This window comes from Emys orbicularis, chromosome 23 (genome assembly GCF_028017835.1).
Source record: "Emys orbicularis isolate rEmyOrb1 chromosome 23, rEmyOrb1.hap1, whole genome shotgun sequence".
Taxonomy (NCBI): Eukaryota; Metazoa; Chordata; order Testudines; family Emydidae; genus Emys; species Emys orbicularis.
In genome coordinates this window covers 8,410,937-8,438,529 of record NC_088705.1, presented here as the reverse complement: position 1 = coordinate 8,438,529, position 27,593 = coordinate 8,410,937, and the positions used below count along the sequence as shown (strand labels likewise).

General features: G+C 45.6%; 1 protein-coding gene across 2 annotated transcripts; it reads right to left on the bottom strand.

The window, feature by feature from the left end:
- Positions 1–6,877: 6,877 nt before the first annotated feature.
- Positions 6,878–27,365, bottom strand: ELOA (elongin A). 2 transcript variants are annotated; one of them, XM_065421669.1, is made up of 11 exons: positions 27,209–27,365; positions 21,194–21,250; positions 18,189–18,307; positions 16,075–17,290; positions 15,379–15,493; positions 14,615–14,770; positions 13,816–13,913; positions 10,642–10,822; positions 9,945–10,056; positions 8,976–9,127; positions 6,878–7,319 (listed from the first exon to the last, which is right to left on the bottom strand). In XM_065421669.1, exons 1-11 carry the CDS (start codon positions 27,278–27,280, stop codon positions 7,258–7,260), a joined length of 2,340 nt encoding a protein of 779 aa, XP_065277741.1. In that variant the 5' UTR covers positions 27,281–27,365; the 3' UTR covers positions 6,878–7,257. The 2 variants fall into 2 exon arrangements, with proteins under 2 accessions (XP_065277741.1, XP_065277742.1); XM_065421670.1 differs by having other exon boundaries at positions 14,615–14,767.
- Between the last annotated feature and the right edge of the window lie 228 nt (positions 27,366–27,593).

Below are 27,593 nucleotides of genomic sequence, written 5' to 3'. Positions count from 1 at the left end.
CCGGTGAGTGGGGGGAGCGAACTTGCTCATGCAGCCCTGCTGGAGTGCACCTGCCAGCAGGGAAGGCAAAGCAGCCCGTGGCTTGGAAGGAGCTCAGCCGGCAGCCTGCTGCATCTCCCCGCGCTGCAGGAACACGCTGCCAGGGATCCGGTTAACACTGGTGACCGGACACTAAAAATCTGGTTACCATGGGAACCCGTGCCAGCCGTGGGTGTAGTTTGAGCAGGCATCCCCCCCAATTTCTTTGGAGCTCTGTTTAGCTGCCTGTCAGGGAGGGAAGAAGCTCCCTCTGTCCCTCTCCTCGACTGAGGCTGGCAGGCAGCTCCAGGACACTGCCTCTGGGGTCCTAGTGCCCATCACCGTCTTTTTTATGTGTACTGGGTCCTGTTTCTGGACAACTGGTGAGTGCCGGGGGGGAAGAGGCAGTACCAGAGCAGTAGAGTGGGAAGCTTGCACAGAACCTGCACACACTCTATCCAGCTCCAGCCAGAACTATTGCCCCTCCCATGGGTAAGGAACAAATTCCCACACATTTGTAGGCAAACCAAACCAAACCATCCCATTCTGGATACCAGCCCTTTAACTTTTACAGAACCTTCCATCAAGGGGCTTCAGATTTATGATGCACCGTGTTCAATACTGTAGTGAACTGTACTAAAAATCAAAGCCATCCCATTTTTTTCTTTGTATTTTTCTGTACTGGAATACACAGGCAACCACGTATGCTCAGCCTAGTTCCACAGGCCAACGCATCTTTGTACTTTCAAGGGGTTGCAAAAGCACTGGAGGAAGCTCAACACACAATGTTGTAGGTTTCTCCCTCCCCTCTCCCTCAAGGATATTAAATCCACTTCTTAGCAGGCTATGATAGAAAGACTGGCTGAATAGACTAAAGGCTGGTTCTCTAGCAGGTCAATCCATCATAAAAGTACCTCACATTTGATTTCTTTTGAGTTTCATTTCAAAAACTTAAAGCTAAATAAACCTGAAGTTAGTCCTCATTTTTCTGCCCCAACTCAAACTAACTTCTTTCCCAAGTGGAAAATATTGGGTAAGCCTGGAATGTGATTTGAGAAGGGAATGAGAACACAGGCCAATTCCTGCTGACAGTTACACCTGTGTACCTTATTGACTTCAGGGAGAACAGATTTTTGCACAAGAATAGATTTTGGTCCCTTCTGCTTTTTCATACCTGGTATAAGCAGAATCTCACCCACTTTCCTCTCCTAAACTCTGAGCACTTTACGGACAAAAATAAGCAAGGTCTGCTTGATTTACACATACAGGAAGCTCTCCTTTCATTCTACACCAGCCTTAAACAAACACCAGACCTGCTGTAACAAGGGTGTCACTACAGCAGCCTTGGTTGGACTGTTCTTTTGAAAGATCCTTAATGGTTCTTTTAAGCTGCTGATTTTCAGTGAAGGCTTTTTGTTCACCGGGGCAGAGAACACAACAGGAAATAGCTCTGTTTTGTCAACTCCTAGTCATTCAAAAGCTTAAAGGCTTTAGATGAAGTTTGTTTAATGTTTGTACAGTGATTTTGAAGAGCTAACATAGCACAGAAGTGCTAAATATTATGACTGGGCAACCATCTAAAGATGTGTGTCACTTCTAGCTGTTACCTTTTTCTTACAGAAAGCGTAAAACAAACAAATGCAAACTGTAGGGGGCTGGTGCACACAGAACTCATGCTTAAAAAAAACGTATGTCAGAGCTGCTGATCACACATTCTAGAATAGCTAATACATAAGTGCAGGGGACCGGACTAGATGACCTCTCGAGGTCCCTTCCAGTCCTATGATTCTATTCCATTATTCTAATTGTGGAAGAGCTTGGTGACAGAATGGCCTGATGTGGTGAATCACGGGAGATTAATTACACAAACTGGGTATCATCCCACAAATAATATTTGGGTTCAATGTGAAAACAGTAATACATTCTCCTCAGCCAGTGCAACACTGGGAGGCAGCTTTCAGAGCAAGACAGCCTAAAATACGCCACCCAATGTAATTTCCCCACTCCTACTTCCTCGGATTTTACACCTAAGTGGTTTTCTTTGACATAATAAAAGCTGGCTGCCTCCCAGACTGCAGTCAGAGTGAGATGCGGTGTGTGGTGTAGAGGCCATAGCTTGGGGAAAACACCAGCAGGGCTTGGCTTTGCACTGTGCCAGGGGAGAGCACAAGGTTGAAAGAGGTGAGCAGGATGGGGAATGCTGCAGTGTTTATCCTCATACAGATGAGCACTCCACTACCTAGGAGGAAGGAGGCCTAAGAGAAGGACAGTGTAGCATCCCTCATGCTACTCCGAAGTATCTGTTTGAAGAATTGAGTGTCATAAGAGTAGAATAAACTTGTTAATTTTACATAAATATGTATGTAACTAAATGTTTGATGACTTCATAATTTTTTTTGCAACATGTAATTCATACTTAGGCCCCCTCATAACCTTAATCTGACCCTGTGCATACCCCTAGGGGTCCGTGCACCCCTGGTTGAGAACCGCTGAACTAGATATCAAATGGAACAGCCACTTTCAGCTATAAAGACAATCAGCTACTTCATATATTCAGTGTCCTCCACCCCTGCTTTAAAGAGACACTGCAGTACTTTGGTGTATTCGGTTGTTCAATCTGTAACAGCCCTACAGAATGGTTACCGTGAACTGCAGCGTAAAGGCCTGTGGCAGATATAACAATATCCTGGATAAATCTTATTGAATTAAATGTAATATATTTTGGGTCCATTGTATAAAAAATGCATTTGTTTGTGTGATTGTCATTGTACCTAACTTCTTTAGGAGAAGGAGGAATATGAATGTAAGTCCTCTAGTTATCAGAGGTTTGAAGCTTTGCCCTGGGGAAGGAATCCATTGTCTGGCTGATTACCAATCCACAGTCTCTTCAAAGGTTCACACTGGATTCTCTGAGACCAGCAGACAAAGGATTTTGGGATAAATAACCTGAGTTTAAAGCCAGGTCTATACTAAAAAGCTAGGCTGACCCAGCTACACGGCTCAGGGGTATGAAAAATCCACACCCCTGATCACTGTATAGACAACACAAGGTCGGTGGAAGAATTAATCCAGCTCCCCAAGAGGTGTAGCTGCCACCTCCTGGGGAGATGGATTAATTACAGTGACAGGAGATTCCCTCCCATCACTGTAGTGGCTATGCTAAGGCGCTACAGTAGTTTGTGTTGCTTTAGCTTTAAGTGTAGTCAAGCCCTAATACTCAGTGCCTTCTTTCCAATCCAGCAAAGGGACAGGATCTCTGGTCCCTGGAAGGCCCCTATTCTTATGGAAGGATTTTTGCCTACTGAAGCCCCATAAAATTGGGTTCCCCTTCTGAACAATGCATATGGTGAACTTAAAATCGCAGGAAATCCCATGTAGGGGTTTGGAGGACTGCTCCAGCTGGAATTGTGTGTGTGTGTGTGTGGGGGGGGGGGATCTCTTGTACACTAATTAGCATCTGTGTAGGTTCTTTTATTGGTTGTAATGTTTTCTCTGTAGTGCTTTTACCTTAATAAAACAGGCTTGCTTAGAAAGAGCTGTGTGGTAATATAACCAGGGCAATTACCCTGTGTACTGGTCTCTGAGGAGAGGAGTGAAGCAGGCTGCTTTAGGCAGACTATTTTTTGCTGGGCATAACACTGAAGGCAAGGAACTGTTCAGCCTGGAAATTCTCTCCTTTCTGATCAGGGTGACACGGATCTCCATCCAAGAGAGGCAATGGCTAGGGAACCTACAGTGGGTGCCCCTTGCTGGACCACTGAAGGAAAATAGATGCTGTTGTCCTGAACTGTGACCGTGCCCAGTCCTGCAAACCCTACTCAGATGCTCACTCCCTCAGAAATAGTCATGTAACTAATAAGTTCAGGAGCAGGCCCTCCCAAGGGGAAGTCTGTTTCTTTTCTTAGCAGCCACAGGCAGACTCATAGTTCTGTCCCTTCCACTCTTACAAGCCATTCCCACATACACCTGGAGAGGCCATTTTCTTATATTGCTTTAAAGGTGTTTTTAATATCAATTTATGATCCTTGGTTCAGGCTGTGGCAGATAAAGAGGAAAGGATCTGAAAACATGACAGACAGCCACTTAGATTCTGTTGCAAGCCTAGGATTTCACACTTATTTGCCAAAGCTTTTCAGTTTCCATCCATCTATCTATAGCCTCTAGAGAACAAGGGACTTTTGAGAATGAAAAGCAAACAGGAAATAGGGCTGTCAGATTAAAGAGCAAACTTCAGCTCATCAGCAATACCAAACAATCATACTTTCTAATTTGCTATTTCATTATGTTCAGTTATCATCCAGAGCCAGAAAGGAATAGACAGACACTGTCCAGTGTTTTGGCTTTTATTGAGACATGATTTTCTTTTCATATAACTTATCTAATTAAAATATTAATCTCCGTAGTTACCACAAAAAAGTAACATAGAAAATTGTATATACACAGTTGGGGACCAAAGTACAAATGCAAGTCAGCATAACTCTCCCTCCTGCCCACGTCACTCATCCCACCCAGCCAAAGCACTCAAGGGAAGTGAAGAAAAGTGTTGGGGCCTGGATGGTTTCTTTCCACACAGTATAGCACAGAAAATTGCACAAGTTTAACATGTTGAATGCTGGAAGAGATTGGAAACTGAGCAAGCAATTTTACTCTACAGTTGGCTTAGTTCGTGTCTTACTAAAATAATTCCTCCCCCTCCGTAAAAAGCATTCCAATTCTTTCAGCCTGGGAGATTTAGTGTCTGACTGAAAAAAAGAAAGAGCATCTTTCAGGGGCGAGATGAGTGTTGGTCTCATGTGAAGAAGGATCTGCTCCTCATTGAGAAAGTGGATTGAAATATTATGGGATTAGAGGCAACAATATTTGTATTGTATCTTTCCCCACAAATCCACCAAACGAGGCTAAAATACTGACAGATGGCAGGGTCTGCAAAGAGAGAACTGGTTTTAATGGGAGGATATACTCACTGCACAGCTAAAAGTAGTACCCACAGTCCAGACATGGATAGCTAACTGTAATAATGCTAGGTAGCAATTTAATGGTGCCCGAGATAATTCTCAGATTTACCCAAGGTTCTTTAACTGTGGGTCCACCGTGGCCCAGACACAGATGAGTCTTCCCTTTTCCCCATACCCCAAGTAAAAAACAGAAATAAATGGTAGCACAACAGTTGGCAGAAGATTATATATTGTTACCTAATTAAAAATACAGCAAATTAAATACAGCAAAATGCAAGAGCAAAAAGGCATTATTTTACAGCACAATACACACTGAAATGCTGCACAGTAACATGATTAAAGCGTCTGGGACTTTAACAAATTTACGGCACACGAGATTCTGAGAAAACTCTTCCAAGATCTTCAAAATTAAGAATTGGGGCTTCCATGATGTTCAAATGCCTAAATAGACAGAACCCAAAGCATAAAGGTTTTTTTCCCCCCAAGTCATCTGTGGTATATACTTCACAGCAAAGTTCCCTCAGGCCAGCATACGCACCCAAGTCCACTTGTTCAGGGTTTTCCAGTCAAGAAAATATGGTCATGCTGTTGAGCAGCTACCACCAAGAGCAGCAACCAGCCCTGCCTCCTTTCCTACAAGGAGAGCAGAATGTCCTCCAGAGTCAGAGACAGCAGTTGCATTTAGGAGCACTTCAAACGGGTCTTAGACCTGGACAGTTTCCATTTCCAGATCCAGTGACAGAGCCCATCGGCTAGGCTTGATCCATCAACAGCAGGACAGGTTCCCTCAGAGCACTACCAGCTCTAACCCAGTCCAACCTTTGCCAGCAGTGCTCCAGGTAAACTTGCTTTCACATCTGTCGAGAGAGATTCAGTGCTTGTGCTGAACTGGCGGCCATAAGAAGGATTTTATAACCTACAGTGACTCCCTAGTAGTGTCGCTCACTTGAAACTGTGCCAGAAGCAGCTGCAGCCACAGTGAAATTCTGTTCATTTAACTGGTCACAGTCTCAGCATCCTTACCCATGACCACCTTCATGATGGAGTTTTGCTCCAAAGTCCCCTAGTTACTTTTCAACAGAAGCTGCTCACTCAATGGTAAAACCTCACCCCTCCCTTCCACAGCTGGGATTTTCCCCTCAGACATCGGGTGCAAGCACCATGTGTTTTGAATTTGTATTGTAGAGTTTGCACCAGCATAAGACAAGATTCACTTTCCCCATGAAGTGGTTTTACTTAAAAAAAAAAATAAAAAACACTACAGCGTTTGCTTTTTCCAGCAATAATTTACAGGGGAAAAGGCAGGATTTAAGTGCCAGCTTTTAGACTGGGAAAATCCTTTCCAATGCTGTGTGATGCTTGGGAAACTAGATAAAGCTGCTTCCTTCTGCTAAAAGAAATAAAACCAATTCCTTCACTGGTTTTGTTAAAATTGTTTTGGCTTCCAGAGTCTGGAGACCGATCTAAAACCCAAAAGAGCGATTAAAATTTCAATTTCGGCACAGTGATATTTCTCCCCAAGAATTCTCGTGTTTTTCCAATAAGCTGAAGAAGAAGAAGAAGAGAACAACAGCGGGAGAAGGGACCTCAGCAGTTCTCAGAATTCCCACACAACAGTTTAAGCATCTGTACAAGCTGATCAGAGAGGTTGAGAGCTGGGATTCATTAACATACACAACTGGAGAATGCCGCCTCAGACCCAACCCAGCCTGCTGAAGGACTGGTGAGCAGATTGGCCTCCAGCATTACCTGTTCCAGATAGGAGCTGACATGTAGTGGGCATGAAATCAAGGAAGAGGCTCCCATTGTAACAGCGTCCACATGGAGGGAAGGGGCTCCAACTCAAGTAACCGGGAAAGAGGCAGGGTCCTTCTACCAGGACTGGGGTGGGGGTGGGGAGGTGACATAATATCTGGGGGAAATATTAATTAAAACCATTTTGTAAATTTATTAAGCGGTTAAATAGCAACATTAGTCTCTGGACCTTCCCTTCTCAGCAGATACCAAGACTTCACATTTTCTGAAGGTTTTATAATTCTGAACATGGTGTTTTTGACAGAAATTGGAGGCAAGGCAGGGGAGGTAGAGAAAGGGACTGGAGGGCTGGCTTGAAAAATAGTGTGCTGTCATCCTTGTGCAGGTTTTTTAAGCCTCTCACAGCTGCTGCAGCCTCCATGGAGCATGTTGAGGAAAGGACTCGGTGCTCCTTGGGTGCCTTCCTTTCCCTCCACCTTCAATGCCACTCCCCCACAAGAGAGGAATTCCCATCTCTCTCCTGGGCAGCTTATCTTCGAGAGAACCTGTTTTTGAATGCTTTGATAGTCTTTGCCATCATGGGTGCAATTTCTGAAACAACGGAAAAAAACAGACCTAAGAGTAGTGGTACAAAGAATCAGAAGAACATAGAACTGGTTACCTAGTTGCATCTCTCATGATCCCACTGGCATCCAAGTACACCTCTACCCCGATATAACGCGACTCGATAGAACACGAATTCGGATATAACGCGGTAAAGCAGCGCTCCAGGGGGGCAGGGCTGTGCGCTCCGGCAGATCAAAGCAAGTTCGATATAACGCAGTAAGATTTTTTGGCTCCCAACAGCGTTATATCAGGGTAGAGGTGTAGCACAACCCAACGTTGTCTCAGCCAATAGAATTGGCAGCTACATGGAGAAGACCTATTGGGATCTTCTATTTCAGCCCCAGGCCAGTAAAGAATTGCTCCCTACAATACATTCCCCGGTGCTTTATCCAGTCTAGTTTTATATGATTCAAGTTAGAGTCCTGCAAATCTGTGGATATCCGCTTTATATCCACGGACCATGTTTGCAGATCAGATGCGGATACAAATTTTGAATCTGTGCAGGGCTCTAATTCAAGCAATGGGGTTTTCACTGCCTCCTGGGAAGCTATGCCACGATCTGACCATCACTGGGAAAAGCCCGGCCCCAACATGGTGGAAAAGGGATTGAACTAACTAGGAGCCATACAGTCCAAGGTTCACCCATCCTCCCCGTACTAACTGCACAATATCAGCATCTTTTAGTGCTGCCTTTAAAAGAAAGGCTGGCCAGCATGCCAGAGGATTTTGAAGAACAGCTTTAAATTTTGGGGAACATTCAAATCATGTGCCACCCTCAGAATTTTCCAAAGAGCAGCAGACTTGTCAGCTCTGACTGACCAAGAACCTCAGCTGGTCAACTAGGTCTTTCCACTGGTAACACGGCAAACCTCTGAAAGGCATTTACCCTCCTCATTTGTCGGCCATAAATCTAAGGTGCCTATCACTGTGGTATCTAAGCAGCAAATGTACAGCAATGCTAGAAGTGGCCAGGGGGCTTTCAGCTCGCTCTCTTACAGGCATTTTCCTTCTGCCAGTTCTTTTCTCTCCCCCTCCTCCTCCTCTCCATGGTGAGCTACCCGTGAGAGTGATGCAGTTATCAAGGGAAGATTAACAAAAGTGGCGGGATTTGCATTTTAAGCTGAACATACTCAGGGCTGGGCTCAGTCCATGACCACAATCCAACAGACCTCACTTAAATCTGGGACTAAATTCCAGCCTATTTTTGTTAACGGGTTTAGTGACAGCGCCTGCCACGGCTGAATATTTCAGACACCCAAGATATAAGAATTGATCCTTGCAAGACCCCTCTGAGACAGGTTGCTATTGTCAGTTTTACAGACTGGGAAACTGAGGGAGGGAAATTGACTTCCCCCAAGGTTGCCCAGCAAATATATGGCAGAGGTGGGTAATGAACCTAAGTCTCTATTCCCAATCCAATGCATCCACCACAAGACCATTTCTAACCCTTTGCAGCAATTTGACCCATTTTTGCCATCCTTCCCTTTAACAGGAGGGTTGGAAAAGGAACACCCCTCTCTTGAGTCAGCCCCCTGCTAACCCTATATCAATCTCTTCCACGCATGATCAGTCAGTGGTTAAAGCTCATAGTAACAACAGCTAGAACTAGCAAGCACAGACAGTGATGCCTGCATCACTCACTCTTCACTGGTGGTTTCCTGGGGTCATAGCCAGAGGTGGTGCTGCCTGGGGATGGACCAGAATGGGCACTGCTGGTGCTGGGCCCATCATAGGACTGCTCCTCCTCAGACTGGGCATAACTTCTACCGGGTGAGAACAGGACTGGTTTTATCCTGCAATTCAGAGAAATATGGAGGAGATACCAACAGCTTCAATGATGGAACCAATTCATTTCCATGCCATGCGCGGGTAGGTGCTGAGTGGATACTCTCTTCTCTCTGTCCCAACCGCACAATTTACTGCACATCTGAGGTGGAACTCCACAGCAACATGACTGAATTGCACTTATTACGTTGCAAACAATTCATCTTCATTGTCCAACGAACTGGGGATCATTTAGCCCCATTTCACAGATTAGGAAACAGGGACAGAGATTATGTGATTTGCCCAAAGCTAGAGTCAGTCAGTAGAGGAGCCAAGATTAAAACTGGCTCCTAGTCCAGTGCTCAAACATCAGACCAGGCCACTCTCAGCATTGTGTATAGCATTCCTACAAGTTCAATGGCTACCAAGTAACATTCCACAGATAGAGAGGACCTGAGAAGTTCATTACCAGACCAGGCCTGTGCTGCAGGTTTCCAGTTTCTCCTGCCAGAACTGATGGCCTAAGTTACTCCTGAAGCAAACCAGGGAACTGGGAGAGCTTGAACTCAAGAGCTTGGCAGGTGAGATAGATGCTTGTTCATTGTTTTTAGACTTATACACATGCCATCGATTGCTACTGACTGACAAACCTCTCCCTCCCCTTTAGTGACAGAGAGAAGGATCTGAAGGGAGGAGGAATCTCCTTTCTCCTGTTCCCGTCCCTCCAGCCTCCATAAGACAGGAGGGATTCTTTGTGCTCAAGGGACAACCTGCTGGGTTTCTCCCACTGCCCAGCCCCCTAAGGAAAGGTCCTGACCAGACAGGTGGGGGAGGTTTAAGACTCACTTGATCTTCTCTGGTACAGCAGCTCCTCCAGTTCCAAATTTCTCTTGTCTCCTCCGCACATCCCGAGGGGGCTTTGCTGCTGAATTGACAAATGCCATCTTGGCCACTCTGCCTGCAGAGGGAGAGAAAACACACCCTTTAGGATCCAGCCACAAGTGGGTCCTCTGAACTCACTGTCACAAAGCAGCGAGTCCACCTTCATGCTCTCTAGTGGAAGCACCGGCCACCACATCCTCACCCTTTCACTCCATTACATGGGGCAGAGTTCCCTCCCTGACCCTGTACCCCTCTGCTACCGAGCTTCATGCTTGAGAGAGGCCACACTGATAGACCTGTGGACAGAGAATTTCAGAACAGCCCTGGAGTGCCCTATCAATATACTTCAATCCCAACCTGGGGGAACGACCCTAAGAACGAAACAAGATTTCAGTCTCTGTGATCTCCGATGTCCCCGCAGGAAGGGACAGTAGGCTGTTTTGCCATGGAACAAATCTCCTAGGAACTGAACTGAGGCCCGCAAAGTCATTTAAGTGGGACCATCATTCAGACAACAGTGATTTGGGACAACTTCTAACCTGGGCCAGATTTGAACCAGCCTCCTAGACAGCCAGTCCTTTCTTTTCACTCCAGCACGAAGAATCACAACCCACCCCATTCACCAGTCCGTCGCCCCTGCATCACCCAGTGCCTGCTTTACCTTTGGGTTTGTTGGCATGAGCTGAGCGGATGTTCTGTGTTAACATGAGCAGCCGCTGTTCTCGGGCATCGTGGAGCCGAAGGTACATCTCCCTCCAGGACTCAAACTCTTCTGGCTTCTCCTTCTTGAAGTCCCGGACGCAGTGATTGTGCCACAGCTGATCAGTGTCCTCAATTAAAACCTGGAGATAGACCCGCGAGTTACCTCAGAGACAGTTTTCTGGGATCTCTCTGGAGAGCACAAGCTCAGACCTTTAACCCATGTGCCACCTAGTGGCCCTCCTCCCTTCACATACCATCACCCCTAGTGCTATTAAGTAGTTCACAAGTCTAGCATGTCCCATCTACATGAATCACGCAGTGAGGGAATGACTCTTTTCAAGAGGTTCAGCTAGGTTCCCTATCACACTCAGCTCATCCCAGTTTACAGGGCTGTGTCACACTGCCCTCCTGCCAATATCAGACTGCAGGGACCTTCGGCAAAGGGCAGAATTTCACTGTAGCCTCAGTACCTAAGCCTATTCTCCCCCTATGGGGCAGTTACCTATTTCACATCACAAGTTCAGCACAGCAAAGGGCCAGAGCATTAGCCCAAAGGTGCGGTGTCAAAACCCCCTGTTGCCTTCCAAAAAGTAGAGCTGGAAACTTGGCCACAGCAAAGGAGGAGTCTATACAACTGGCTAAGCTCTTCTCAAATGAAAGAGCATCTGCTTTAATGCAAACCGCTCCTCCCGGCTGGATTCAGAAGTACCGTGATTAGCTTACGATGAGTTCCAGGCCAGATCCCCCACTGGTCTTTACAGAGGGCATTCGCTATCCCTCTTATGTGTGGGAAATCATGGTGTGCGGCAGGGAAGCAGGCTGCTAATGTATTTTGCTCTCATGTTATCTTTGGTGGGCAGAGGAAAGAGAAGGAAGTGGTGGCATTTCTCTTTCCTCTGGCTCTCACCTTGATTTACACTGGAGAGGTTCCCTCAGAGTGACAGTGGGTACCATCACATGCTAGTATGAGCACAAGTGGATCCATCTTCAAGCCTCAGCTGCCTGTGCTGCAGTTAGTTGCCCTCTACTAACAGACGTGGCAAGCAACACGCACCGCCGTAGGAGCGGTTAGGATGTTCAGCACCAATCCCCCTCCCGAGATTAACCTAACCAGAGTAAACAAGGAGGCAGGACCTCAATACTACTTAGAAGGAAGTGGGGGATGCAAAAACCCATGACCAGGCTAGGGGTGCTACTGAAAGACATCTGGGACACCAGCTCAGCGCCCAGGGCTGGGAGCTCCATCAGTCTCATTACCCACTCAGCAGCTGGGCCTGGTGCTATGAACAGTGGCTTCCTGCAGTGCAAAGCAACAATTAAGATTTTCCCCAGACAATCCACTGCCAAAGACCTGGGACCCAGCCAGCCGCATTTAGTTCAAAACCAGAACATTTCCAGCCTCATAAGGCACTTTCCCTATCAGGCAGACCAGCAAGACTCTCCAGCTGGCATTCTGGACCTCTAGCTGTTAGTGTTACTGCACACTGTCGGATTCACATGCAGCTCTGAGAAGCCAGCCACATGCTCCTAGCACAGTGAGGGTAAGCACCATGCTGGGAGGTAGCCTGGCAAACCACTGCCACTGAGGGAAAACTGATTTCAAGAGAGACAGGAGATGGCTGATGAGCCTGGGACCCAAACAAGGCTGATTTTAACAGTACCCCTGGCCAGAAGCACCTCATCTGTGGGGTGGGATATCCTGGTGTGACAATGAGCCAGAAAGAGTTAAGCAACCAGCAGGCTAACGTGACCCAGATCAACCTTTAAGAGCATATTAGAGAAGAATTGAAATGGTAAACAGGGCCATTTCTTGTAGATGGTTATCAAAGCCATGTTAGATAGGCCAGAGTGTTTAAAACTTTGTATTGTCAAAGAATTAGAAGTAAATTAATAGTATTTGTCTGTGTTTACCTATATCCATCTGTTAGAAACTTCACAATGTGATCTCATTAACTGGTAGATGATAAACTTCTCTTCCCGTCTGTTACTATGTTCTATTAATTTAGAGATCAAAAGGGAATATTAATATTTAGACGAATCTTGGGTGTAATAATATCATGTCTATATTTCTCTTTGAAGTTTGTTGCAAACTGTCTATGAACTGCTTGGATGGATAATTAACTTATGCTGATGAATGCAACTAATTACTTGTGTATACATAGGAAATAGGTTTTGCTTCAAAGCCACAATGTATAGTACCTATTCTTCACCCAAGGAATATCTGCTGTGCTGTCGGATGTCAAGAGGCTAGCGCAGCCTGTCAGAGATCTATACAAGAACTCTGGGGCCTGATCCTGTCATCTCAAGTCTGCCTGAACCTTATCAGGGGAGGTTTTGAGTTGCCAGTCTGGGAAGCTGAAGCCCTATCTGGATTACCCTGCTATTTCTCAGGGAGAATATATACAGCCTCTGCACACGGACTGCCTGTTGTATATAACCAATGGAATTGATTCTGAAAGAACATTTTGCAACTCAGCAGCTTACCATCTCTACTATGAAACTGACCTAAGAACTTTATCATTATTCATACAGATATGAATCTTTTAACCATAATCACTCTCTCTTTTTAATAAATCTTAGTTTAGTTAATAAGTGGCTGTAAGCATGTATTTGGGTAAAGTATGAAACACTCATTGACCTGGTGGGCAATACGTCTAATCCCTTGGGACTGGTACAATTTTATATATGGTGAACAAGATTTTAAGTAATCCTCATATTTGACTTGACTGTCGGGTGGAAGCCCAGGGCTGGATTGCTTTAAGGGAGCTGTATTTTTGGCTTCTGGGTAACCAGTAAGGTATTGCAGAAGCTGTTTTGGTGAATCTAATTATTAGAATAATCCACCAGTTTTGGGGATTGTCTGCCCTGATTGAGCAATCGCAGGGTGGCCCTTCCAGGCACCACGGTCACACCTGGAATACTGGCTGCTAATAGGGAAGCAAGGCTCGGTGGCAGGAGATAAATTGTGGCCAGAATGAAGAGTTGGGGGACCTCTCCCAAAGCCTTTCAGCCATGGTCCATGCCTTCTCATGAACGTTCTCCTCCTCCCAGTGAAGACAGAATGTTACGCATGCATGGAAGTATCAGCATTCTCCTCCTGCCCAGCTCCTGCCTCTGAGTTGGAGACACCTACGTGATTACATTCCTCAATGCGATACAGTTGATTAGGGGTGCATCTCTCCAATACTGGCTCCAACACCGAAAAAGGAACTCCACCGACTTCATAGATTGCTACAGGAGAGCGAGAGAGAGAGACACCGACAATGTTTATCTGACTCCTTTCAGCCTGAGGGAAAGTGTTTAACAGAGCTTACTGATAAACACATGGGTCATTGCGGCCACCACAGAAATGCAGAAGATCATGGCAGCTGTTGAATAGCTCACAGCAATACTACACAGCAGTTTAAAACAGGAAGGGAAGGAAAGGGGAACATACTGTATCCACCTGCTGCAGAGAGAATTTACAGGCAGCAGAATTTGAGCAAGTCATTGGGCCCAATAGCTCTATTCCTGCAAAAGAGTGCTATGGGTAATCTTAACCATATGTGGTCACTTGTCACATTCCTAGTCACGACCCTAATTCTACGCCTTATTTCTAAGAGTGCAGTGCTCCCCAGAAGTAAGCTGGGGCATTGGTTCAGTACTGACACAGAGCACCCTCTACCAATTCCTGCAGCACTAGTGTTCCTTTGCGGTCTCCCATCCTAGTATTAGCCTATCCCATTCCTGCTTAGCTTGCTAAGTGATATGGCTGTAAAGTGTACAAAGCCAGGTGCTCCCTGGAGATATAAAAGCAAGTTAACAACTCACTGCACGACACCTATGAGTAGCATTCCACCGGTATTCAGAACTAGGCCAGCAGAAGCACAGAACTCTCCTCACACTGACAGTGGAGGATTACACCTTTAAAGCAAAGCAGGAGTGATACTCACAGTCAATATTGTTGTTGAGGACTCTGATGCACTGCTCATATAGAGACATCATCTTGGGGAGGTAGGCAGATTTAGAGCCCGAATACACTTGCATCTTGGAATTCAGCCTGCGTCCTGTAAAGCCAGCCTCACCCTCCTCAATGGGCGAGGACACTGCTGTGATCAGATGACAGATGGGAAAGAAAAGAAATAAGACCAGCATCATGGTTTCACCTGAGCGGTAAGAGCATCTTGAACTGCAGAGCAAGTCCTGAGCAATTATTGAGACAGATCAAGGTTAATACACCAGGCTCAGAGGCACATGAGTAGGCGGGTCAGCTGACCACTAATGTGACTGCAACCCCTTTACTCGTGCCTGAATTGAGTCATGCGCCAAAGGACAGATAATCAAAGCTCATGCTTCAGAATAAGCCAACTGCTTCAGGGTCAGGAAGGACTCTCCCCTGTCCCTCCCAAAATGTACGAAGTGGGGAGGAGGGGAGTCATCTTCCGCTGAAAGATCAGGTATTGGTCCCTGCCAGAGGCAGAACAGTGGCCCCTGAGTATATAAGGCCTTTCGTCCCCTGAGCTTTGCACTGGTACTGAGGCTGGCTAGAGAGAGGTCACACTAAGTTAATCACAAGGAGCTTTAATTCAAATGACATACTGGATTCTGCACACGGGGGTTAATCACAGCAATCTCTCCCTCCTCCCTTACCCCCACAAAGCACCCAAGGACTCTTCCAGTCCCAAAGATTCTGCCCCATCCCCTGACCAGCACATACTTTTCCTCTTTGTCTGGGAGAAGGTAATCAACTCGAGAGAGGGAAGTGGGCGATAATTGGCCTGAATTGCAGGCAAAGGGATATCTGGTAACGTTGGCATCACATCAATGGGGATCTGGAGGGAGAGAAAGCACAAAACTGAACAGAGATAAAAGAGGGAGAGAACATGCGCAGAAGCTGGTAGATGTATTCATTGAAAACATTTTAATAACCCACATGACGACGATCAGCCTGCACCAGGGCATAGCCTCAGACTGAGATTTCAATCCTGTCCATGTTATCGGTGGACGAGCCCAAGGCAATTTCAGCACAGAACACAAGCATGAGCCTCCTCGCATCCCCGCATTCACTAACATGAGAGTCACTCATACCTATATACGCTACAGAGTATTGTGCTCAACGGCCCTAGTAAGAAGCCAAGTGTGGGATGGATAATCTCACCCAACAGCAGAAATGTCACTCAGAAGGAGGCATTACAGAATGTGGTCCCATGGAGTACCCGATGGGACATCCCTACGTATCAGGTTCCACAGCCCCACAGAACACCAGCCTTATGCTAAATTCAGGACCTGAGATGGCAAAGAGGACATGAATTAATCCTAAGCACCTGCCAAGTAGGGCAGAGCATGCCTGGTATGGAAGGTGGCACTTACCAATGCCACAGTTTGTTCATATTCAGACTCTCTGAGATCTTACCTTTTTCGGTTTGGATGTCCCAGATTGCTTCTTCTCTGCCCTTTTCTCGCTTGTCTGCTTGTGACTTGTATTCTTTCGGCTCGAGTCTGAGCTCTTGGTACTGGCTTTAGACCCATTTTGCTTGCCATGCCCTCTGTTTCTCTCAGGGGCTGGAGGAGCAGGGGGTTTAACCACCTTCTTCTTCTTTTTCTGGGGCTGGTCATAGCTGAGGTATGACTCAAAGGACATTTTAGGCTGCTCATATTCATCCTCCACTTCCACCTCCCCAAAACTCGGTGAGAAACCCACGGATTTTTTGTCTGAGTCAGAGGCTTTGGATTTGCCCTCAGTAGTCTTTAAGCTGCTAGAAAGCCCCTTCTCTTTGCTCCTGTTTGAGGAGTTACCCTCTAACTTCCGTTTCTCCCGATCCACGTTGGATATCTCCAGGCTTAGCCTGGACTTTTCCAGTTTGGCTTTCTCAGAGTCCCGGTGTTTTTGCTTCTTATGGTTGTCAACAGCCTCCTCCAAGTGAGGTTGTGACTTTTCTTTCCTGGAGCCCCCACTTTCTCTGTTCTTCTCTCTCTTGGTGCCGTCTAAAGTCCTGAGCTTCTCCTTGCTGCCACCTGCTGAGGGAGCCTCTCGGACCTGCTCCTTGAAAGAGGACTTGTGCAGTCTTTCTGGGCTAAAGGCAGAGGTCCTCACCTCCCCCTTGGTGTCCAGTCGCTGCTTCTCCTTGTGAGAGGACTTGTGCTCTTTGCTCCGAGTCAGGTTTCCTTTGTCTTGGGATTCGCTGGGATTCCTTTCGTGGCTTCCCACCAGCTTGTCCTGAAAGCTGTGGCCTTTATTAGCTTTCCGATGAAACACTGTCTGCTCCACCTCTTGTTCCTCAGAGGCAGAGTGATCCATGTACAGTTCCTCAGGGCTCTCCCTCAGCTCAGGTGACAAAGCGTGTCCATAGTCTGAGTATTCCTGATCTGAGGAGTGCACTGGGGAAGCTCTGCCCCAGCCCTTGTCCTCCTGGCTGCCATAGCTGATGGCCTCATGGGCTCTCTCAGGCTCTGAATACCTTTTGGCCTTCTTCTCTCTGTAGTTTGGCTCACATGATTGGCTGCAGGAAGGCTGGAATGCTTCCGAGTAGTCCTGCTCAGCTTCCTCGTCCTCTTTTGGGGAAGGCTCTCGCTGCCGTTTCCTAGAGCTGCTTCTCTCACAGTCACGTTCTTCTGAATCAATGTTATTTCTAAGAGACAAAGACAACCCAATAGTTAGACAAAAATCCATCAACAAGAATAAAAGGAGCGACTTCCTGAGGACAGTGTGGATGGGAACCAGGTACACAGAAGAATAAGAGCATCTGGAGGTTGAACATAGTAAAAACATTGATGATTCTTTCCTGCACAACGTTCGGGGCTTTAGTGGTAGCGTCTCCAGTATAGAAATCTCCAAGCCCTAACTTACCGGGACTGAAGATTTCCCAGCAATCTGGGAGAGAGCAAAGCAGCTGCCTCAAGACAGAGGAAGAATGCATGGGGCCATACTGGGCTACATTCTCCTAATTACACACACCAGCATACAGGGCTACAGCAGCCATTACAATCCAATCTCTAGTACCACAGAGTCATGCGTTAGGCCACAGAAGAGGTCAATTCAATCAGCCAATCCCTCTCCCTGGAGCCACAGCACTGTTCCTACAACACACTTGCTAGTATTAACCAAAGGGCTGAGTTTTCATAACAGCTGTTTTCACTGGCTCTCAGAAAGAGGATTTCCACTCTGCTTTGTGCCTATAGCTTCCTCTCTCGTGTTACAACATTAGGGAAGTGAGATGTAGGGTTTGTCTCCTGCTTTTGTGAAGACATTTTTCTAGGTGTCTAGAGTCACTCTCTCCATCACACTACCGTTTCCTGAAAGAAAAACGTTACTCCGACCTGAAACTGCAGTAGTCAGCAATTCTGTGGCCACTGTAGGCAGGAAACTTACCCCACAATGAGGTAAGCACCTCATGCAGAGTGATCACGCTGATGTTATGATGATTTTGAAGCCTAGCCTTATTTCCAGGGCCACAGAAATCTAGCACCACCTCCACTGGGAGATTTACTGCAACTTATCCAGCGAGACAAATGGACAAGCTAGCTTACCGCTCTACTTCTTGAGGGACTGGCACCAGCTTCTTCCATCTGGCTACTAAGTTCTTGGCAAAGTCTCCCACCAGCTCATGTTTCCGTAAGCCATTCACAGTCTTCCCAACACCAGTCTCCTGCAAGAAAGATGCAAGACATCAGCTGATCTCCGCAAACCAGTCAACATTCTCAGCACTGGTCATCTAAAAACAGGTTTGTCAAAGTCAAACTCCCAGATCCGCTTCGTTACCCAGAACCCTCTTCAAGTTAACAGCCTCAAGAAAGCTAGTCTAAATTTAACCGTTTCAATGCTACCTAACGTACCAGATACACAGGCAAAGTGTGCTTCTATTGCATCATCAGCTTCCAATTTGGCAACAGAAAGTGAGCGGTCACAGCAAGAGTTCACACCAGGCCATGTTAGAGTTGCTATGAAACTTTTTTTTTTAAACTAAAAGGGTTTAAATAAAAAGATCTGGAATTCCACCAAGCTCCAATGATAGCTTCAGGAGGGGAGCAGCAACAAACAAATGCAAACTCAAATAGTCTGTTTTCAAGCAAACACCCTTAAAAATATACAATAAGCAGAATGGGTTCGCTCAAATTTCTTCCAGGAGGTGTCAGTGTTTAAGAACATAGAATGCAACTCTCATCAACCATTCCAAGAATGCTGATGAAATCACCATGGTGCAACAGAGAGGGCCAAACCAACTGATTGTTTAGGGTAGGAGTTGTACCAGACTTGTGCTCAATATTTTAGTAGGGAGAAAGAAATTCACATTCAGTTGATGGTGATGAGTCGGGAATGTTCCATCACAGTGCTAGGAGGTCATCTGTCAGATAAGCCACAGGAAAAAGGGTCATGACCACTTTCAGATATTTATCGATTTTAAGTGGGGCTTTCAAGCGATTAAAAAAAGTACCGTAATGCAATCTCTTTATCATGAAAGTTGAACTTACAAAAAAAACTGCATTCAAAAAATCAAACAATGTAAAACTTTAGAGCCTACAAGTCCACTCAGTCCTACTTCTTGTTCAGCCAATCGCTCAGACAAACAAGTTTGTTTTCATTTGCAGGAGATAGCTGCCCTCTTCTTGTTTACAATGTCACCTGAAAGTGAGAACAAGCATTTGCATTGTGCCATTGTAGCCGGCGTCATAAGATATTTACATGCCAGATGCGCTAAAGCTTCTTATGTCCCTTCATGTTTCAACCACCATTCCAGAGGACATGCATCCATGCTGATGACGGGTTCTACTTGATAACAATCCAAAGCAGTGCAGACGGACACATGTTCATTTTCATCATCAGAGTCAGATGCCACCAGCAGAAGGTTGATTTTCTTTTTTGGTGGTTCGGGTTCTGTAGTTTCCACATCGGAGTGCTGCTCTTTTAAGACTTCTGAAAGCATGCTCCGCAGTTCGCCCCTCTCAGATTTTGGAAAGCACTTCAGATTCTTAAACCTTGGGTCAAATGCTGTAGCTATCTTTAGAAATCGCACATTGGTATCTTCTTTGCGTTTTGTCATATCTGCAGTGAAAGTGTTCTTTAAGTGAACAACATGTGCTGAGTTATCATCCAAGACTGCTATAACATGAAATATATGGCAGAATGTGGGTAAAACAGAGCAGGAGACATACTATTCTCCCCCAAGGAGTTCAGTCAAAATTATAATTAACGCATTATTTTTTTTAATGAGCGTCATCAGCATGGAAGCATGTCCTATGGAATGGTGGCCGAAGCATGAAGGGGCATATGAATGTTTAGCATATTTGGCACGTAAATACCTTGCAACGTCGGCTACAAAAGTGCCATGCAAACGCCTGTTCTCACTTTCAGGTGACATTGTAAATAAGAAGCAGGAAGCAGTATCTCCCGTAAATGTAAACCAACTTGTTTGTCTGAGCGATTGGCTGAACAAGAAGCAGGACTGAGTGGACTTGTGGGCTCTAAAGTTTTACATTGTTTTGGTTTTGAGTGCAGTTACGTAACCAAAAAAAAAAAAAACCCCCCCAAAAAACCATACATTTGTAAGTTGCTCTTTCACAATAAAGAGATTGCACTACAGTACTTGTATGAGGTGAATTGAAACATACTATTTCTTTTATCATTTTTTACAGTGCAAATATTTGTAATAGAAATAATATAAAGTGAGCACTCTACACTTTGTATTCTGCATTGTTATTGAAATCAATATATTTGAAAATGTAGAAAAACATCCACAAATATTTAATAAATTTCCATTGGTATTCTATTGTTTAACGGTGCGATTAAAACTGCGATTAATCGTGAATTTTTTTTTAATTGCGATTAACTTTTTTAAGTTAGTCACGTGAGTTAACTGCTATTAATCAACAGCCCTAATTTTAAGATCTTGAGGCCATCACGATAATCTAGTCTGAGTACAGGCCAATAGAAACCACCCAGGGATTCCAGCATCAAGCCCAATAACTTGTGGTTGAACTAGATCATCTGTTTTAGAAAGAGATCCAATCTTGATTTAATGACTCCAGGTGATGGAGTATTCATCACATTCCTTGGTAATCCATTGCAACGGTTGATCACTTTCAATTTACACCTTGTTTCCAATTTGATGCTGATTTCAGCTTCACTTGTCTTTAGAGTCTACACTGGCTAGTCTAAACTGACAATGCTAGAGCGCTGCCACAGCAGTGCTTTAACGTGGCTTGCGTGGACGCGGCAGACCTCTCGGAGAGAGCTCTCCCAGCGCCCTAAAAAAACCCACCTCCACGAGGGGCATAACTATCAGCGCTGGTGCACTGTCTACACTGGCACTTTACAGCGCTGAAACTTGCTGTGCTCAGCGGGGTGTTTTTTCACACCCCTGAGCGAGAAAGTTGCAGTGCTGTAAATTGCCAGTGTAGACAAGCCCTACATGGCATTTTCTACAAGAACTGAGTGTTAGCCCCAATATCCCGATCACATTTCAATTTCAGGAGACATGTTGTTATTCTGTTCCATGAAGGGTACTGTAAAAATATAAGATTGTTATAGTTCTTACCACAAGGATGTCAACCGTGATAGGCAACTCAGAAAGTCTCTTCAGGCTTTTCAGCAGCTGCAGAGACAACAAGGAAAGTGTTCAGATTTATCATACTAATCACATACTGAGATTAGAAAGGAAGAAAATTCTGCACTGTATGGGAGCTTGTTCGAGATGTCTGAGCAGCAAACGTCTCTTAACTCATATCCACAAGCAGCTGTTATCTGACTTCAGATCAAGCTACTAAGGTGGTGAACATGTAGAGGACTGATTCAAAGAAATGTAACGTTTTGTTGCAGAAAGAGAGGGGAAGTCAGCAAGACAGCAGCACTGGGTAATTTGCACTGCTGTCATTTGAGACTCTCAAAGTGCATTAAGCCTTAACACTTCTGTGAAGTCTTCTCTCCATTTTACTCATGCGGAACGGAGGCACCAATTATATTATCTAGAGTCACACTGCAAGTTTGTAAAAGGGCTTGATACAAAACCCAGGGCCAGCATTTTCAGAAGTGTCTAGTGATTTTTGATGCCCACCTTGAGATCTCTTAAAGGGCACTTTAAAAACGTGCCTGAGCACCCCCCTCCAAGAATCAGGCCCCTTTCAAAAGTCTCAGTGTTCAGCATCTAAAATTGAGGCACGATCATAGCACCTATACACTCCCATCATAGCTCAGCGCTCAGTTGTGTTGTGTGCCATACAAACACAAAATATGACAACATCCATGACCCAGAAGCACTTACCTTTAAAATTAACGTTAATTTTGGGGTGTAATTAGACATTCTACTAACCTCAGCCATTAGAAGTATCCTTCCAATGCCAGATTATAAAAGTTATACAGTGATCATTGAACAAAATGTGTTTTGACATATATTTGAAAGATGCTTTGACTTTACAAAACTTAACATAAGGAAGGCAGGAGTTCATCTATCCTAAAGAACTAATGGGATGGCTTCTGCTCACTGCAGAGGGCTGATCACCACTTCTCCATGTTTCATTTAAGGTTTAGTTACCATGGTTGAAGGTTAATTTTTCTGTTGGCCTCAAAGTATTTAAACCAACCATGGCTTTTTAGCACTGTTGTTCTGAAATACTGAAGGGGACACTGAATTATCCCACATGCGCTCCAACAATAATTAACTGATTCTTAAATTCACCCTACCTGCAACCCCACCCAGTGTATACATGCAGGTGAAGGAATCCCATCGGATCATGAGGTCTGGAGCCTGGATATCAAGCATTGGGATGGAAGCTATACCTCCATTTTTGACTGATAGGAGGATTTACATCAAGGAGACCAATCATCTTCTCTCCCAAGATATGGACAAGAAAGGTGACCTGCACTCCTTTCAGATCGTTTAGGTTGCTGCTAATTAAGTAGCAGATGCTACTGTTGAGTAACAATGTTCCTTCTTCCTTCACCCCAGCTCTATTACCATGATACTCCTCAACAGATAGTTTGGGGAAACAAGGGCCTACTGAGCCGTCTGTTGCTGCTCCACACAAGGATCTCTGACAAAACTGGGCACCAACACGGCAGGTCAAGTTTGCATCTCACATTTGATGGCCTAGAAATAAGTGCAACCAAGAACAGTAACCAGCCCTCTTGTAGATCACGGCAATGTAACAAGTGTAACTCTAATCACTCCATCTAGTTACAGAGAAGACAATATTTTTAAAAGGGTCCCAAATAAATCAGATAGGAAGCTGCCATCTTGACAGTTTGAGTACGACATGAGGAATGCATCTCCCATTGGAATGAGTTCTGCATTCCTTAAGGCAGTGGTGGACAACTTGCAGGAAGCGGCAGCCAGCATGTCCCTGTGGCCCACGCCACTTCCCTCAGATCCCATTGGCCGGGAATGGTGAACTGCGGCCACTGGGAGCTGCGGGCAGCCGTGCAAATGTAAAAAACTGTCTGGTGGCCTGCCAGCAGATTACCCTGACGGGCTGCGTGCGGCCCATGGGCCGCAGGTTGCCCACCACTGCCTTAAGGTCTACATCAGAGGGCACCTGCTGAGAAGGACCTGTTCAATTGCAGTGTCAACTAAGGGTACATCTACACTGGAAACTTCAAAGCGCTGCTGCGGAAACACTCAGACTTGCTGCGCTCAGGGGGTGATTTTTCACACCCCTGAGCCAGCAAGTTAGAGCGCTATAATATGTAAGTGTAGACAAGCCCTAAGACACCAATCTCAGTTAAGGAATCATAGCAAATTATAGATGGAGAGATACTGGAACCATTCAGACAATTGCTTGGACATTTAGGATTGTTCCCCATTGTACATTTCCTAGGGGTTTGGCCTATCTAAATTCAAACCTCTCAGGCAATGGAACATCCACCACTTTCATGGGGAGACTATTCAGAAACCTAAAAGATCCCACGATTAGGAAGTTTTCCCTTTATATTTACTCCAAGTTTTCTAATTATACTTTCTTGCAGCATCCTAAGCAATTCCTCTCACTCCTTGGTTATTTGTAGCTTTTAGGGCCCTGTCTTGATGAGCAGGAAGGGTGCATTTTTCAATCAAGTTAGTTTAACATGCTTGGAAAGACTCCTGTGTTAAGATTTGAGGGCTTTTCAATCATGCTAAGCTAACACGAATCGATATAACAATTGAATCACATCCCTCTTTGCCCATCAAGGCAGTGTTCATTTCACTAAGCTTTCAATGTGTGCATATATAAATATACATTACATGCTGTTTTCATAATCTGTAATTCAGCAGGTTTTCTGGACGAGTTGCGAACTTTTAAATGAACACTGTCAGACACAAGACTTTCTTTTGGTTACTTCTGTCGCCAACAGCACCTTAGGGTACGTCCACAATACTGACATAGCCCAATAGTGCAGACGAAGCCTACGCCAACACAACGGGTTTATCTGTTGGTATAGGAACACCACTTCCTTGAAGTTAGCTCTGTCGACGGAAACCCTCTTTCATGACACAGCAGCATCTATCATGGGGGTGATTGTCAGCATAGCTATGACTGACAGGGTGTGTTTTTCCCCGACAGCCCTGATCGATGTAGCTATGCCAACATAAAACTTTCCAGTGTAGGCCAAGCCTTAGGTTGCTAAAATGGTTGTCTGTAATAGTCTAACTCACTGATCACTATATACATATTATTTGCTTATTTATCACTGTCCAAGGAGAATGGACAGACTGCAAGACCTCTGGAGCAGGGACACCATATTCAGGTGTGTTTTTACAGCACAATTGTGGCCTTTAGGTACCACAAAACAAAACAAAAAGAGTTTCACTTCCCAAGTCTCATGCCCTACCACAACACTGCTGTTGAAAACGTGTGGAGAATGTTTAAACAAAGCTTTTGGATTATTTGCTTAATAAACTTGAGCCTAATCTAGCAGGTACCCACCTATGAAGTAGTACTGTGAAGCACCATATTGTTTATTTTAATTGAACTGCTCATTTTCCTTTTTAAATGTTTTTTAAATAACTAGACCATTGCAATGCTAACGAGGCAAGTATATTTCAGATTATTGCAGCATATCCTGGTCCCATTCTCTTCAACAACATTTTATGTTGCTTGTATGTTCCCTTCTCTCCTTTCAGCAGAAAACAAGCAGTTTTGAAGTGACACAAAGTACACAATACAGCTCCAGTCTAACTATTTTAGAGTTTTCACCCCTTCCACTGGAAAATATGATTGCTTCCAACCCATGACAACAGCATCCAAAGTCTCCCACAGAGCGCTCCGTGCCAGCACTCTGAGATTGTCCCAAAAATAATATTAATACTTAGCACTTTTCAGGAGTAGAACTCAGAGCACTTTACAAAAGCGGATAAACATTATTATTCCCATATTATAGATAAGCTGGGCCACCAGCCAGTAACCAGATGTTTCAGAAAATGGTCCAAAAAACTTTGAGCTGGACAACGATGTCTCAGTTTCCCGATTTGTAAAATGGAGATAATACTCTCAGAAAGGTGTTTTGAGGATTAATGTTACTAACACCCTGAAACTATGAGTGCTATGAAAAGTGTATCGCATGTTAACTCCAGACAGAAACAACAAGAAAATAAACCCCTTAAAAATGCAGTTTTCTCACTGATGCATGTGCACAAAAAGAGATCTAACCCATAACGACCATGAGTAATACCTTGCAATGCCAAAATGAGTTGTCACACACAGTAGATTGTGTAGATCTTCATAGTATAAACTTACCTCTCCTTTCTGACATGATTTGATGAGCAGTGAAATAGTTAAACCTTCAAGTCTCAGTATCAGCTATCCTTGAGCATCTGAGTTAGCACTCGGAGATGAGTGGGACAGTTCATTTCTCTCAGAGTTAAGGCTGTTTTACTCAGTTTCTTGAACTAATTAGTTTAAAAGGAGATTTAATTCTCCCAGTGCAAAAATTGTGTGTAGACCAGCACTTACTGGTTTAGGTTTTGCAGATGCAGAAAACATAAAAACCATGAACCAAGTGCATGCATTTCCACAATAACAGACAGAGATTTCCCCCACCCTGATCCTGCCCCCCCACAATGAAAACTTGGATTCTGGAGAACAAGGTAACAGCATAAGTGAGGTGCCAGTACACAGGGTCAGTCAGAGTCCTGCATTTACAGGTGGAGAAGAGGCACAGAAGCCTTGTCTATAGCAGGAATTATCAACTGTTGACAATGGGAGCCAGCAATGGGTACAGCTGAATTGGTGCTAAACACAGTTTAACTGCAAGGACAGATCAGAGTGAACTGAGTTCCCCAACTGTTGCTGACAATGGATGTCTGCAACATAATTTTCCTAGTGGAGACAAAGCTACACAGGCTAAACAACTTGCCAGAGAACAGAGAGGGAGTCTCCAAGTCAGAGCCAGAATTAGAACCCAGGAGCTCTAGGCTTCCAGTTCAGGCCACAACTCTCTAGAAAGCAGAGCCCACCATGGCTTAAATGAAATTGCTTTAAATTCCCCTGAGCAGCATCAGCCGAACAGCCAAAGCTTTGGTTTACCGTTGCCTTTCACTATAATCACACCCAGAATATTACATTAGGAATGATGGGTTTCCACCATAACTCTCAGCATAACTGGGGAAGGACCAGCTGTACCTTCCAGAAACAAGCTCCCTCACCAGATCTATGTTATTTGTTTCACTAACTACAGTCCATATCTTGACATAAAAAACAGCCACACACACAGAATAACCCATCCTAGAGGGGCAGATATTCCCCTCGGAGTCCATTCTGAAATCCTATTGAATGTATTCCTTGTTTTTAAGAGTCTTTTTGTAGGACGCAAGTTAGGGGCCCAGGTGTCTCCAGATCCTATTTATCTGGTTAGGGCCTGGATATGGACCCCTTAAAAATATTGCAAGCATACTCAGGAGCGCAGCTACAACTTCCCCACTGCTTGGCACATACTAAACCACTTGTGCATTCAAACACATGTAGCCCACAGAAGGGTCATCCCCAGCAGGACCGCCCCCACTGCGATATCCCCCAGACCCAACTCCTCTCAGTCAGTTCCTCTTCCATAGCCCCCTCTGCTAGAGCCTCTCCTGGCCCCCCTCCCCATATATTCCCTATAGCTCCCCCAGAAGTCTTCTCAGGAGCTGAGACAGCCCCCTTCTCTAGACCCCTTCTCCCCACATCCCAGCCTGGGACCCAGGAAGGTGGACCTCCATTGATCCCCTGGGGCCCTGGAATGGGACCCCAGCCCGCCTTCTACCCTCACAGCAGCCCTTAGAGGAGAGCTCAGAAACTGTCCCTCCCCTGGATCCCTGCCCCCAGTGACCCTTGGAATGCCCCCCCAACCCTCCCTCTTCTGGATCCCTGACCCCCCTTTGCCCCGTGGCCCTTGGAAGGGCCCCCCAACCCTCCCGCTCCTGGATTCTCTGACTGGCAGTGGCCCTCGGACGGCCCCTCACTCCCCTGGGTTCGCCTCAGTTCGGGGTATTCGCGGGGGACCCGTGCCCTGCCGTCCCGACACCCGCCGGAGGGGGCCCTGGCGCTCGCAGCCCCCCAGCCCGCCTCCTGCCCACACTGCCCCCTCCCGTCGGCGCCGTTACCTTCTTGGGTTCCGAACTGCCCGAGAGTCGCGACTGCAGCTTCCCCACAACTTCCAACACCGATTCCGCCATTTTTACTGCTGGAGAGGCCTCCGTGGCGGAAACGGCTTCACCGCCCACCGACAACACTGAGCTTCCCCGTCCCCCGCCGCCATCTTCGTTCCTGGCAGGAAACGGAAACCAGACGTCTGGTCAACAGCCAGTCGCCATCCTGGGTGCTGGCAAGGAAGCTACTGCGCCGAGAGGGGTCAGCCGCCATTTTGGATACTGGCAATAAGCTTCTGTATTGAAAGGAGCCGCTGCCATCTTGGATATTGGCAAGAAGCGTCTGTGCTTCGGGGCAACCGCCATCTTGGTTGCTGGCAAGAGGCTTGTCTACCATCAT